Source organism: Colletotrichum fioriniae (genome assembly GCF_027942845.1).
Source record: "Colletotrichum fioriniae strain IMI 355084 chromosome Unknown scaffold_5, whole genome shotgun sequence".
NCBI lineage: Eukaryota > Fungi > Ascomycota > Sordariomycetes > Glomerellales > Glomerellaceae > Colletotrichum > Colletotrichum fioriniae.
This window is the reverse complement of record NW_027076841.1, coordinates 1464385-1479124: the sequence shown is the minus strand read 5'-3', so window position 1 is coordinate 1479124 and position 14740 is coordinate 1464385. Positions and strand designations below refer to the sequence as shown.

Sequence of the window (14740 nt, the reverse complement as noted above, 5' to 3'; positions counted from 1 at the left end):
AGGAGCAAACATGGGTCCGTTGAGCTCATTCGAAGGATGTAGTAATTCTTATTCGAGTAATCGTAATAGTCCGCGTTGAAACATGGACCGTAATATATATAAAAAAACACAAAAAAAAAAAAAAAACAGAGCTGGGTATCGAGTTGAATCGAAGGGAAAGTCATATACGTGCAAAATCCTCAAGATAAACCCCTTTCAGGCGCTAACAGGACCGGCTTCGTCCTGCCACCACTCCATAAAAGTAAGAAGCCTCTTGGTCCGCTCCCGCGCCATCTCCCTCCCAGCATCCGTCTTCATCATCCCCTCCAACCTGACGAGCTTCTCCTCAAAGTGCTCAATGGAGTCGTCCATGCTGCGCGCGCCCTTTGCGCCGCCAAACGTGAAGCAGCGCCCGATGCCCACGGCGCCAATGGCGTCGAGGCGGTCGGCGTCCTGCACGACGGCGAGCTCCGGGTACTCTACAATCAGTGCCCGGACGCGCGCCGGGTCTTTGATTTCGCTGGAGTAGCTGACGCCAAGGCAAATTGTCTGCACGCGGGCCGCGAGTTCGGGTGCCGCGCCGAGGGGAGCGGAGGAGGGTGGAGACGAGGGTGGAGGCGTCCTCGCCGGGCTGGAGGTACTTGCGGTCGCCGACATCATGAAGGAGGGCGGAGAGGGTGATTGTGTGCTTGTCTAGGGCCGGGGTTGTGGCTGGCGATTGCACGTGGATGCGGTGGGCGAGGGAGACGACGCGTTTGATGTGGTTGAAGTCGTGGGAGGCGTCGTATTTTGCCATGTAGGCCTCGACGTACTTTGTCACCTCGGAGACGAGCTCCTCGTTGGTTGGTGATGCGGTTTGAGCCATATTGAAAACCGGGGTCTCCGACTTGAGAATACGAATGACCTCGAAACGCCGTAGACGGAAAAGATTGTGTCTGAAGAACTGAAGGAGACTGGATCGTTGATGGCGTTTATCAAAAGCAACGGCAAGACTTCTCGCTGATGGATTGTTAATCCGACCTTTCCAACAGGGCTTTACCTTGAGGATGTCTAGCTAGATTGAGGGACCGAGTTGATGAAAGAGGGGCTGCTGCCTTGGATCGTTGACTCAGGCCGGCGACGTAGCAACTTTTGGACGCGACTTTGTCACGACGCGCCAAAGTAGATAGTTACGAGATACTTGACGCGGAACGCGCTATCAGGTGATTATTCACGTGATCATCCTCAACTGTAGGTGGGCACCACCGCTCCAAGTCTCCACATGGCTCTTCCCTCTCACGGGTGATCCCGCAGTTTCCCGCCAGGTCCTCCCGCCACCGACAAAGACCACAGATAAACGGCTCACCCTCGACCTCAACACACCATTACAGATTTCAGATAGTGGCCAAGCGTACAGGAAAAAAACATCCATAGAACAAATCTGCTGTGATGCTGCGACACACGTAACACTCTTGGGCGCCCAGCTTGTCAGCCGACATCGATCTCACCATTCTGAGGTCAGACCGCTTCAAGCTCGCAGTTGCTTTGTGAGACATCTGTCGGCATCAAGGAAAAGGCCGATATACCAGAGTTACAGCCCGCTTACGAGGCGCCGTCCTCCGACCTGTCACAGCCCTTTCTTCGCTTTCTGATCAATCTGATGGAGTGACAATCTCGATGGACCTTTCGCACATTTGCGCTCCAGAACCACGGCAGGCATCTCTACATCCCAGATCCCAGATCCGACGAGGGCAATATCACGAGCGGGCTTGCCATTCCGGTCAGCGGGGATTTGAGTCTATCAGTGTGATGGTTCTCACATACCCGCCGAGACTAGAGACGCATGGAGCCGGATGACGCACCTTGGATACTATGCCGAAGGAGGATGGTGAGAATTGAGAAGGGGAAAAACTGATGCCGTTTCTGCAATTCACCTCCATCGTCCTCTCGAGGTGTGGGTGGCTCAAGGGTCACACAGTCGCAGCGGATGTCGACCGAAGGCGGAGAACGGCAGTTTGTACTTGGCGGGCCGCACCACGATCGGCCATGTTGACTGACAGGGCCAGACCGCCCAGGGCAATGCCCACGCTGCCAGTCTGTGCCACGGCAGACAAGGCAGAGAAGCACACACTTTAGAGTACGCTGCCCCGTTTTCTGCGCCCTTTCCAGCTCCGGATCTCGGTAGTGTTTGATCTCCTCCAGCCCTTTGGGCCAAGTCTGTGGGGGTTTGTCTTTGGACGTTACCATCGTCCCGGCATACACTTGCGAAGGCATCTAGCTTTATCGACATTACCGTAGACTGAGCTCGAATTTTCTGCATCGCCAGATCGAGAGAGAGTCTATCTTGGTCCGACGTCTAGGCAGGTACGGGAAGCAGCTGGCAAACCGGAGGACGCAGACAAGTCTGCACATAACCCAGGCAGGCACTTAGGGAACCAGGAACATGGCTTCTGGCATCATGTTTGCTCTTCCCTTTCTTCCGACTCGCGCGATCTTCGGTTCTTCCCTGGTCGAGCGGCTGGAAAAAGGACGGGACGTCAAGTGACAATTCGGATACTCCAATGAGGAAGGACATCAATCTCAGCAAAAGCTCGCGCATTTACATGCAGACGGCATGCATATTGACTCGTTGCATGATGCAGTATGCCAGTTGACTAGGTGTCCGCTTGATGCGGCCATAGGCATACGGGCGAATACCGTGCGAGAATGGAGAGATGTGGCTTTTCTGCTCATCTCTCACGGGCAAGAGGATGAGCCAATCCCAGCTGGACGGCAGCCCTTGACTACCTATGTTATTGAGGAGGGCTGGGAGCTTTCTTGTGAGTGGTGATGCTTTCGCAAACCTGCATCGTCCCGCGCATAGTCATGATTGGCTCAACCTGCAGCACATCACTTCAACAACTTGGTGATGGGGTGATAAGCGACCGGCCACAGAAGAGCGATGGACGTGGGCTATTGGCCAATGACGGCAGGGATTTAGACGCCCAAATCAAGCCGAAAAGGGCGACCGGCCCCACATCTCACGCAAAGATCGGAGGGAACGTGGGAACTGTGGGAACGTACCGCGCTTTAGTCCCGGTAATCTCCACTTTTCTCTTCTATTTTCGCCGACGGCTGCCCAGAGTACCCCTCCCTCTCTCTCTTAACTTTCAACTCTCACTTCTCCCAGGCTCCCCTCACCATGCAGCTTAACCGCCCAGCGTGCAGACATGGCCCATCCCGGCGGCCATCTTATGGTAGCACCACTAAGGCAACGAGCAACAAGAAAGAGGTGACGGCTACGATGGTCCCCCCCATCGATAGAAAAGCTGCTTTCGTTCCTATTTGCCAGTATGCCTTGGAGAGAGGGCACACAGCCAACCACAGTACACAGCTGTGTGTGAGTGTCCATTCTTGGACGAGGGGGAACCCCGGCCGGCTGATCCTTTCGACGTTGCCCGCGAAGCTCATCACCAGTGTGATATTGGTTGCTTGCATCGACCATCCACAAGCCTCGTCCTCCCCAGCCTTTCTCTCATTGGGTCGTCCAGTCGACTGACGCTTGATTTTTTTGCACGCTACTGTGTGCGGCACGCTCCACAGTCCACACTTTGTGCTGACGAGCAACAAGTTCCCCGTTGCGTTGCTCCAGCCATGAACCGGCGCCAGTAGCACCGCATCTCGAGTGGCTGTCTAGGTATCCCAACCCACCACCAACAACCTAAGGTGACGGGAGCGCGGAGGTAGCGTACACTAGACGGGTGGAGGAGGCATGCGGTGGTGGTGTTGGCCTCAATGAGGGCCTCTCCTGGGCCTCCTAGGACGGCCCGTCAAACCATATAATGGAAGCATCCCATCCTCTTCGATTCCCTTTCCTCTTTCTCTCTTCAGCAAGCAATCAAACAACTAATTCCAGTTCTTCGTTTTTTCCCCTCCTCCCTTTTTTGTTCTTTCTTCTTTCCATAGAGCCGGTCTCTATCTTAATTCACACTCCAAACTAATACCCAATTTTTTGCAAATCATCACCAAAGTTGCCGGTCAACTTATCCCCTAGTAACGGAAATCTGGAATTTCTTGCTCAACGCACATTATTCAGCAAAACCACTTAATCGCAGCACCCGTTTCAACGTCAAACACCGCAATAATGTCGTCCACTCAACTCTCCTTCTCCCTTCGTGTTTCCTCCGGTGTCAAGACCGTCCACTTGCTCGGCTCCTGGGACGGCTACGTTGGCCAGCTCCCTCTCTCCAAGGACAAGACTTCCTCCAAGTCCGGCTCATGGAAGGGCACCTTCAAGTTTGGCGGCTCCACTCTCTCCGCCGGCTCCCGCTACTGGTACTACTACATCATCGACGGCTACCACGTTGCCCACAACCCCAGCGTCGCTTCCACCGTTGAGCCCACCACCGGCCGCGAGTTGAACATTCTCGACCTCCCCGCCGGCTCAAAGTCCTCCAGCAAGTCCAGCTCCAAGTCCAGCAGCACCAGCTCCTCCAAGTCTTCCTCAAAGTCCTCTTCCCACTCCTCGTCCCGCAGCTCCCGCCACTCCTCCAAGGACAAGGACTCCAAGTCAAGCCGCCACCGCTCCTCGTCGCGCGACATCCCCAAGGGACGCCCCCTCTCCGTCTCCCAGATCAAGGCCCCCAAGCCCATGTCGCCCCACGCCACCCAGCACATCCTCAACAGCGACTACTGCGACGACGAGACCATTGAGGAGCTCACCGCCCGCTTCGGCGCCGCCGGCTTCGACGAGGAGGACATCGTCACCGACTTCTCCGCCTCCGGCTCCCCCGTCTCCTCCACCGGCTCCAGCCTCTCCTACCGCTCCGACAGCTCCAGCCCCAGCTCCTCGCTCTCCGGCTACAGCACCCCCGGCTCCGACGTCAGCACCTGCACCTGCGAGCGCTACGGCATCACCCGCAAGGGCGACCGCGTCAAGATCGACTGCGGCGGCGCACGCTGCGGCTACGACGACAGCTCCGACTGCTCCGACTCCGAGTCCGAGGAGGAGGAGGAGTACGCTCCCTCCACCACCCGCCGCCACGGCATCGTCGTCAGGTGAAGAGCTTTCAATCCTGCCCTGGGATGGGAATGACCACAACCACCAACAAAAGGAAAACCACCAAATACACGAAGATAGAAGGCCCCCATGTGGCCCGTACATTCATTTCGTCGCGCGATTGCCCCGCGCTCGCCGACGTGCTAATCATTGCATCCACCGAGGAAAGGCAGTTGCGAACCCGAGCCGGTCTCGGGCCCGCCCGCCTCCTCGTTCCAAGTGGGTCGATGCTGCGACCCCGCGCCGCGGTGGCCGCCGCCGTCGCTGTCTCCGGACGACGACACGGCTGCCGCGTGCGTGAACAACACAACCGTTTCGTTTGTCATGTTCCTCACTTGACAACAGCGGAGCCATCCTTGCCATTCACCTTCATAGTTTGGAGGAGAATGCGAGAGACCAAGACTCCCAGGGGTTGGAAAAGGAGCCAGCGCATCCGCCGCTCCTGGGGATGAGACCGTTTTCAAGCGGCTGCCGGGGGCTGAGCTTTTGGAAAGCTCCCGGGCATGGCTGCTTCATGGAAGCAAATTCATGTAGATAGTTAAGATCACCGCCACAGGCGGCTATGGGTAGATGCCGATTTGAATCTATTCATCATTTGAACGCAACCTCAACTGTGCATCCGCTGCGTGACAAAGTGAACACTGCCCGTCTTAACAGAGTGTTGTAATAAAAAAGCAGATCATAATACCGAGATTACAATTTGAATAGGCCTTTTTGTGTAGAATGTCCAGATTCGAACTCTTCCCAAAAACCTTCCCAGAAACGTTGTGGTAAACTTCGAATTGCCGAAATTGGCAAGTGGGTGATGTCTACGCCGGCAGACCGGGACGGAGTACAAGACGCCCTTCGGTGTCCACGCCGGAGGTGGTCCGTCCTCCTTCTATACCTTAGCATAAATGCCCCGAAAGGTCGGTGCTCGGGAGAAAGACCCCCTAAAGAAAGGCGGTGGGGGGTCACTACCTTAACAACGTCAGAAAAGGGGAGACCGGGCAGTGGGGGCACTAGAGCGTTAGGACAAGGGTGTGTGTCGCTGTTGCAACCCCGCGATGTCAAAGAAATAGGTGCGGGGACTCCACGTCCCTCTCTCTCCTCTCTTATTCTCTCCTGGCCTAGCTCAAACGAAACGTCCTCCTACAACACATTGACGCTGGATTTTTCGTCTTCAGCCTCACTCTAGACACATTCGTATCAGAAGAAACGTATCAATTGAAGCTCCAGAATTAACATCCAAACCTCCCATAATCTCGACTCGGCAAGCAGCCCCCTTCCAAAACAACCCCCTCCAAAGCCCACCATGGCCGCCGACTACCCCATCATCGACTCCCACATCCACCTCTACCCAGAGCAAGAAATCGAGACCCTCGCCTGGGCGACGCCCGAAAACCCCCTCGCGAAGCAACACTCTGTCGAAGACTATGTCGCCGCCACCGGCTCCCCCGCAAACCTCAAGGGCTTCATCTTTCTCGAAACAGACCGCAAACACGACCTCGAAGCCGGCGCCCGCGATGCCTCGGGCTGGGAGTTCCCCCTGATGGAAGTCTCCTGGCTCCGCCGCATCGCCGAGGGCAAACCCCGCGACGGCCAGGGTCACGGCGCCGACCACGCCAGCCTCTGTCTGGGCATCGTCCCCTGGGCTCCCCTCCCGTCCGGCGCCGCCGCCATGGAAAGGTACCTCGACCACGTAAAGACTGTCGCGGGCGATGCCGTCTGGCCCAAGATTCGCGGGTTCCGGTATCTGTTGCAGGATAAGCCGCACGGCGCGGGGTTGACGGACGATTTCATCGACAGCTTGAAGCTCCTGGGCAAGAGGGGCTTCGTCTTTGACATGGGCGTCGACCAGCACCGCCGCGGCAACAAGCAGCTCGACGAGGCGTTGGAGATTATCTCGCGCGCTCACGAGGGTGTTCCGGAGGAGGAGAAGGTTACCTTTGTCATCAGTCAGTCCTCCCTCCCTTTCCTCTCTCTCTCTCTCTCTTGTATCTCCCATGCCATTCTTTCCATGACCAGAAACTAACAAACATCACCCCCAACCAGACCACCTCTGCAAACCCGACCTCGGCATCATAAACACAACAGACCCCTCCTTCGTCCACTGGCGCACCGCAATCTACGCCCTCTCCAAATGCAGCAACACCTACATGAAGCTCTCGGGCGGCTTCTCCGAGATGCCCGACTCCCTCAAGAAACAGGACCCCAACGCCATCTTCGAGGCAATCTTCCCCTGGCTCGGCGTCGTCCTCGCCACCTTTGGCACCCGCCGCACAATGTTCGGCTCCGACTGGCCCGTCTGCACCGTCGGCGTCGACGAGGCCTGGCGCAAGTGGAAGCTCCTCGTCGAGCGCACCTGCTACATGGCCACCCTCGAGCCCGAGGACCAGGCCGCCTTGTTTGGCGGCACCGCGATCAAGGCGTATGGGATCGAGGGGCTTTGATGATGATGATGATGATGTTTTTGTGTTGTGTTGTTTGACCGCTGTTCTTATGATTGTGGCTTGAGTATAGTGGCTGGGTGGGTGGGCTCGCAAAGATCGGGGCTTGATGAGAAAGAATGAAATCGCTGGGTTTGCAGCGTCTAGAGATTACATCGCCAGTTTGGACCTGATGGTTTCACATTGGGGCGCAGGGATGGGGCTCCATGAGGATGATCGATATATTACGACTTTGCACACAGATACCACAAAAACAAATTCGTGTTTTTTTTTTTCCCTTCCTATATAATTACCATGTTAAAAAGGAACCAAAATGACAAAAGAGTTCACCCCCCCGGTGCTGGACTGGGGGCTACATCTCTGGCGCTCATGCTGGGATTCGAACTCGGGTACTCGTATGCGCTGAGCCTGTCGTCGAGTAGGCTGGTTGGCGATTTTAATTGTTGACCATTAACCATTCCACCACCCACGCCACAGTTTGACCTGACCCGTCGACCTAGACGGGCGCCTGCTGTGCTGGTGACAGAATTGGACTTGGAGGGGTATATGAGGGTGTCGTGATGGCTTCAACCATCCATGGCCTCACCGCATGTCACGTGACCTCGGTTACATAATCACCCGAGGTCCACACTCGCTTACACTCTCTATTTCAGGGCGAACCTCGTGCCCATTTCCTACTTTCAATAGATAACCGTTCTCTACATTTAACGTCGATGCCCCTATTTGTGACTATACGACAGTTATGAGCCCAGCTCTAACTTAGACCACTGAACCTCTGTTGAAAAGTCACTTTCTGGGAGCTACGATTTACTGTATCTTTTCTCACACTCGATTTCAACCCCCACCACGCTCACGAAGCCCGTTCCTGAGCGACTATGTCTTCCGAGAAGGCTTCTGAGGCGATTGGGCGTAAGCTCAACCACCGACGAGACTGGCCGAAGTGGTACCTCGCTCTACGAGTAGAGGCCCGCTCGAAGGACGTCTGGGACCTGCTTGACCCAGACGACACGAAGTCACCCTCGAATCCTTCACTTTTTACTGAGTCTATTCCACCTATTGAGGAATACGTTAAGACACGAAATGCCGCCCAAGAACAAGCTCACAGAGCGGCTATGGCCGAGTACAACCGACAACTCGATTACTATACTCAGCAAGAAGCCCTGGAAGACGATGCCAGGGACGATCTGGCACAACAAGACGGCCTCGTAGAGCAGCCTTCTCTCCCTACGAGGCCTAAGCCAGTTACGGCCAACCAAGCGCGTCTTCTTGAGGAATATACCTCTTTCGTCCAGCAAACGGCATCCAAGACAATCTCTCGGTCACGAAAAGAGAGATCGTACGAGTCAATGGACCGCTGGATTACCAACTCCGTCGTCCAGGACATCCTGGAGAACGCGAAGGAAGAACTTATCGATTCGCCCGACTGCTCACTTCGTGCGATAATCAGAGTTCTCAAGCGAAAGTACGCCCCGAGCGACTCAAGTTCGCTTACAATCGCCCGAGAGGAATTCAATGCGGTCATGAGCAGAGCAAACTCCAACGTTAATCCCACTACTTGGATTAAGGATTTCCATTCAGCCTACCGCCGTGCGGTACAGCTCCAGCTACCCGAGGTCCAGGGGACTCTCGCTTCCAAATCCTTCCTCCACGCGACCGCTCGCCGCTTCGCTCCAAACTGGTCCAACCAGGAGCTCACTGATATTGTGAAAATGGAGCGAAGGGGCGAGGTGGTGCCCGATATGGGCCATTACGCCGAGATATTCGACGACCTCCTACACGAGGAGGCGGTGTACGGCAAAAGTCGTGGACGAAACCTTGCAATTTTCGCAACACTGGCGGGTCGTTCAGACTCCCCTGAGCAGAGCGAGGCAAGACCTGACTCGTCCACGAACTGCCCTTGCGAAGGGACCCACCGCTGGAAACCAATTGAGTGCGCGAAGGTGGAGTTCGCCCTTGTTGGAAAGACGAAGTGGGAACACATTCAGCTAGACGGAACCGAAGTCAGCAGGATAATTACCCGCCTGAACACTGATAAATACACCGATCTTCGCGCCGACCTCGCCCGGAAAGGATGGATACGAGCGAGAGCCCCCAGCAGATCTAACAATAATAACCGAGGAAGAGGTAGAAGGCCAGGTAAACCGGGAAAGTCGGCAAAGAAGCAGGATTCCAAAGCGTCTTACCCCCTCGAATGTCGTGGCCACAATTATCGATGTCGCTCTGCTACCAGAGTTAAACACGACAGACAGCAAGAACGCTAATCCTGCCGTCTTCTCTATCCCTTTCACGGGCCCACACCTCCTTTCTAAATGTACGGTTATGGATAACTGCGGCGCAGTCCACCTCGTCAATGACCAGTCGCTTCTGGAACCCGGATCAATCCGACAGTGCGATGGGACCGAGAATGTGGATTCTGGGACGGCGTCCTACCCTATACTCGCTCGCGGGACGAGGATTATCCGAAACGTCCTCACAGGAGCGAAGGGACCCAGAACCGAAGACTTAACCCTTCACAATGTCGGCTTCGTTGAGAATTTCCACGTTAACGTCGTGTCGGAAGCCCTGCTTCGGAAGACGGGTATCTGGTACTCTGGTTTTGACTGCACTCTTCGCTTCGGCGACCCGTCTAAGAACGTCGTAGTAAAGCAGCTCGTCAGGAAGGTCAACTTAGTCTTCCTGGAATACCAGCCCTATTCGTCCTATTCACTGCCCAGAAGTCTCTCTTCGCTGGTAAACGTGATTTCTACCCGTGGTCAGCATACACCTCGTCCCTCGTATCAACTGAGGGGCGAACGAACAGATTCGGCGTGGCTCTGGCACCTTCGGTCTGGACATCTCGCGCCAGCAGCACTCGAGAAACTCGTGCTAGCCGCTCGGGGGGGTGAGGATCAAGGGACCAAGTCGCCTAGAATGCCAATACTGTGCGACCACCCATGCGAAACAGGTCATCTCAAGACGCACCTCAGAACGAAGAGCAACCAGGCCGTATTTCAGGATCGCCTGGGACCTCTTTGACTACCCACCTGCATACGAACGAAGCAAGTGGCTTATGCTAATTAAGGACGAGTACTCGGGCAGGATCTTCGTTTTCCCAAGAGTCATGAAGACCCACGACATGGTATTCAGGGTCTTATACCTGTTCGAGCGATGGGTACGCACCCAGAAAGGTCTTGCCATTTGCAAGATCCGGCAAGACGTAGAACGTGCAGTAATCGCAATTAACGGCGAGACTCGCTTCCAAACCTGGGTGAAGGAGCTCGGAATCGAACTAGAGACTACCCCTCCGTACACGAAAGAGCCAAATGGAGGTGGGGAGCGAGCCGGCCAGGAAATCATAAGCAAGGCGATCAGTATGATGTCTGCAGCCGGGCTGCCGAACGACCTATGGGTAGAAGCTGTGTTAGCAGCAGCCTACTTATACGACATTAGCCCTAGGCAACGTACCAACTGGCTCTCGCCAGTTCAAATCGAGGAAGTCTGGTTTAGCCACTACTTTAGGTGGTGGCAACCGATAAACACGCCGAGGCTCGCCCGCGATCTACGTCCCCATTGGGGGTGGACGTACGCATACGGCTGCCGGGCGTACCCTCTGAAGAGGGACCGTGAGAAAGGAATCGACAAGAGACGCTTCAAGGTGGAGCAGAGGGGGCATATCGGATACCTCGTGGGATACGTGACGAACGCCCACAACATGTACAGGATCTGGATCCCTCGCTTTCAGAGGTTATTATCACACGTAATGTGACGTTCGACGAGACCGTTTTCTACTCGAAGAACGACGCGAAGGCCGCAATTCGACTGCCCGAATCAAGGTCCGTGGCGGATGAAATCCAACAGCCGCTCACGACCATCGATCCTGAGCTTCAGTTGCTCGGAGTCGTAGATGAGGAAGAGGCCTCGCTGATAATAGACCAAGAGCACCCATCACCACCTACGCTCGCTCCGCAGGAAGTAAACCAGACCGTGGAAAAGTCTAGCTTGCTTTCGAGCGGACGAAGCGGGTGGCTGCTCACCCCTCGAGCTAACTCCCGACTTCCAGAGTCCGGAACTAGGCCCGGCCCTCGCGCAGCCGACCGAGGTTGTGAACGAGGCCGCAGGGGGAAGCCGACCCTCTTGCAGAGAGGGTTGAGGACGTAATATACGTACAGACAGAAGAAGTGACTCCTTCGAACTCCCACGAGGAGGACTCTTCTGCCCGACTAGACCCCGATGATCCCATCCAGCCGACGAGCCCACGTCGAGAAGCAGGAGAGGTGAACGACCCTAGCCGGAGATTCCGAAGCGGCCGATTCCGATGGCCGTGAGGATGATGGGTATATTAGACGAAGCCGGAGACTGAGAAATCAGTCGCCGGAGGTAGTCGCTCAAGACCCGAGTCGCAGGGAGCGATTCGGGCAGTACTCGTTCTCGCTTCGTATAGAACGAGACTGGGACGCTTTCTTTAATACGTACATGCCTGATCAGCAGAAAGCGATTAACGAAGCGACCCAGGGGCATCGAACGCTCCATTACTGCGTTCATGCCGCAATTAGCGGAACGAAGCACGTTCCGCCGACCGCACTTCCTAGCGATAGGATACATGCGGATAACCTCATTTCCCCTCCCTAGGATGTGGAAAGACGTCCTCAAAATGCCCGAGCCCCTCAAAACCCACTTTGTTGAGGCTGCTCGTACAGAAATCAAGAAGCTGGAGGAAATGAACACCTGGAAAAGTCATTAGCCGAGCGACGGTCCAAAAGAAGCCAATACCGCTCAAATGGGTGTTCAATTATAAGTTCAATGAGGACCATTACCTCGATCGCTGCAAGGCGAGAATATGCGTCAGGGGCGACCTCCAAGAGCGACACCCCTTAGAAAAGACGTACGCAGCTACTCGCCGCCAGGACTTTTAGAGTAGCGATGGCTGTCGCTGCCCAATTCGATTTGGAAGTCCACCAGTACGATGTCGTAAATGCGTTTCTGAACGCAGTACGGAAACCAGGCGACCCTCCCATCATATGTGAGCTCCCAGACGGCTTCAAGCAGCCGGGTAAGTGTGTCGAACTCGAACGAGCCCTCTACGGTGCCCGTGACGCTCCTCTGCTCTGGTACGAAGAACTCTCGGCGACTCTGAGATCCTCGGGCTTACGCCCACGAACGAGGACCCATGTCTATTTCAAACTCAAGATAAAAGGGTCCTGGTTCTCTTCTACGTAGACGACATCCTCGTGTTGTTCCATAAGGACCACGTCCACGAGGCCGGTCGGGTAACCGAGGGGCTCAAGAGGAAGTATGAGTTGAAGGACCAGGGACCAGTTTCGTGGTATCTGGGTATCAGAGTCGTCCGAGATCGACCGAACCGAAAGATCTATCTCGCCCATGACCAGTATATCGAGAGAGTTGCTAAGAAGTTCGATCTCGTCGACGCAAAAGCACCAGTAACGCCGCTGCCGACCGTACTAATTGAAAAGAACCCAGGAGTCGCATCGCCGGCCGAAACCAAGTCGTTCCAAGAAAAGATAGGGTCAATCCTGTATACAGCAATAATGATACGACCCGACGTCGCTTTCGCATGCGCTTTGCTATCTCGGTTCCTCACGAACCCGTCTCGTCAGCACCATTCTGCCGCAGATCAAGTTATACGATACCTTTTCCATACTCGCTACCTCGCCATATGCTTCGGCATCTCGGGGGGTGGGCAGGTATTGATGATCGCAGGCGACGCTTCGTTTGCAGACGACGAAGAGACCCGAAAATCCTCTCAGGGATACATAATCTCTCTTTTCGGCGGACTCGTTCAGTGGAAAGCCGCAAGGCAGAACACGGTAACGACTTCGACGACTGAGGCCGAACTACTCAGCTTAGAACACACTGCTAAGGAGACACTCGCTTTGAAACGCCTTTTTCAGCGATATATCGCTTGAACTCGGGGACGTCTGGAAGGTTCACTGTGATAATCGTCAGACAATAAGGCTTGTAGTGGAGGAAGGGGAACGTATCTCAACTCGCCTTCGCCACGTCGATATCCAGAACATGTGGCTACGTCAAGAGCACTCAAAAGGCTCATTTGAAGTGGTCTATATGCCAACAAATGAGATGCCAGCCGACGGTCTCACAAAGAGCCTCTCACGAGCGAAGTTCGAACACTTCGTATCGCTCTTGAACATGAGGGACACACGAGGAATGGTCACACAGAACGAGGGAACACTGGGGAGGCAGCAGAACGCCCCGGGGGCCCGGGTTTTCAATTTATAAACGTGGCCCATGGCCAGGAGCATAAAGTTGTTCCGGCGACCCCTGTCGGGTCGCCACGAAAGGATTACTTGCCTGAGAGGGCAAGCGCGTATTCGTCCAGAAGGGACTTCAACGCGGGCACCACGTCCGCGGGGACATGAATGCCAACGAGGGTGTCGATTCCGATCCGGATACCGTCAGCCTTCGCACGCGAGGCAGCCGGCACCTTCTCTTCCTCAACAGGCTCTTTCAACTGGGCCTCGAGCACAGAGAGAGCGCCCATAGACGCCTCTCTTGCCGAAGCCTCGTCTACACGAGCCACCTCGTCCTTGACCTCACCCAGCAGCCCGTCGGCCGCCAGGGCCTCACGCAACGCCGCCGTTACGCGAGTCAGGTCCTGGAGATAGTTAGCAATTGATTCAGAACGACGAGCACGTGTAGAGACTGACTTTCTGCGGGGTCTCCGCCGGATTCTCCTTCTTCGCCCGCTTGAGGCGCAGGAACTTCTCGCCCAGCTCGCGCGTACGCCCCTGGAGGAGCGCAGCCGGACTTCTTGCCGGCCTGACAACGCGCACATTTGCTGCCAGCGCTTGAGCCTGGGAGGCACCACCCCTCCGTTCGTCCACTAAGGGCGCTTTTGATGCAGCCCAAGCATTCGGCACCGAACGGCGGTGGCACCCTGCTCGAGAAGTCCCTCGGCACCAGGGGTGCCGGAGGGGTACGCTATCAAGAATCAGAATCGTAAACGACGACGTCGAGGAAAGGACATTGTACTCACGGGGAACCGCCTCACGCCCGCCAGGAGGGAGCGAGGGAGGGGGCTCTGAACCACCCTCACCTCCACCCACCTCCTGGGTGGTCTCTTCTTCGGCCGGAAGGCCGTCGCCTATGGATAGGAACGTCAGCAAGTCTGAAAGCAAAGTCACGGCACGATGCTATCGCTTGGCCGACCGGAGTCCAACACGAGGAAGGTATCACTTACCCGCAGGCGGATCGTCGTCGTGGGTGGGGGAGCCGCCGCTCTCCCCCGAAGTCGTCTTGAGGCGCTTGGCCTCGCGCGCTGCGGCGGTGCGAGCGCGCTTTTCAGCCCTGGTACGTTTGG

The 14740-nt window shown here is 55.7% G+C and overlaps 3 protein-coding genes across 3 annotated transcripts; 2 read left to right on the top strand and 1 right to left on the bottom strand.

Moving 5' to 3' along the window:
• Positions 1-195: 195 nt before the first annotated feature.
• N0V96_005089 (uncharacterized protein) lies at positions 196-844 on the bottom strand (the record flags this gene model as incomplete). The annotated part of the gene is made up of 2 exons (XM_065757298.1): positions 196-488; positions 535-844. 2 exons carry the CDS (start codon positions 842-844, stop codon positions 196-198), a joined length of 603 nt encoding a protein of 200 aa, XP_065614067.1.
• Positions 845-4081: 3237 nt separating this feature from the next.
• Positions 4082-4999, top strand: N0V96_005088 (uncharacterized protein; the record flags this gene model as incomplete). Its single annotated transcript, XM_053191252.1, has 1 exon — positions 4082-4999. One exon carries the CDS (start codon positions 4082-4084, stop codon positions 4997-4999), a length of 918 nt encoding a protein of 305 aa, XP_053051235.1.
• A 1291-nt stretch (positions 5000-6290) lies between these two features.
• On the top strand, positions 6291-7428 carry LRA2 (L-rhamnono-gamma-lactonase; the record flags this gene model as incomplete). Its single annotated transcript, XM_053191251.1, has 2 exons — positions 6291-6933; positions 7031-7428. The coding sequence occupies 2 exons, from the start codon at positions 6291-6293 to the stop codon at positions 7426-7428; spliced, it is 1041 nt and encodes a 346-aa protein (XP_053051234.1).
• Between the last annotated feature and the right edge of the window lie 7312 nt (positions 7429-14740).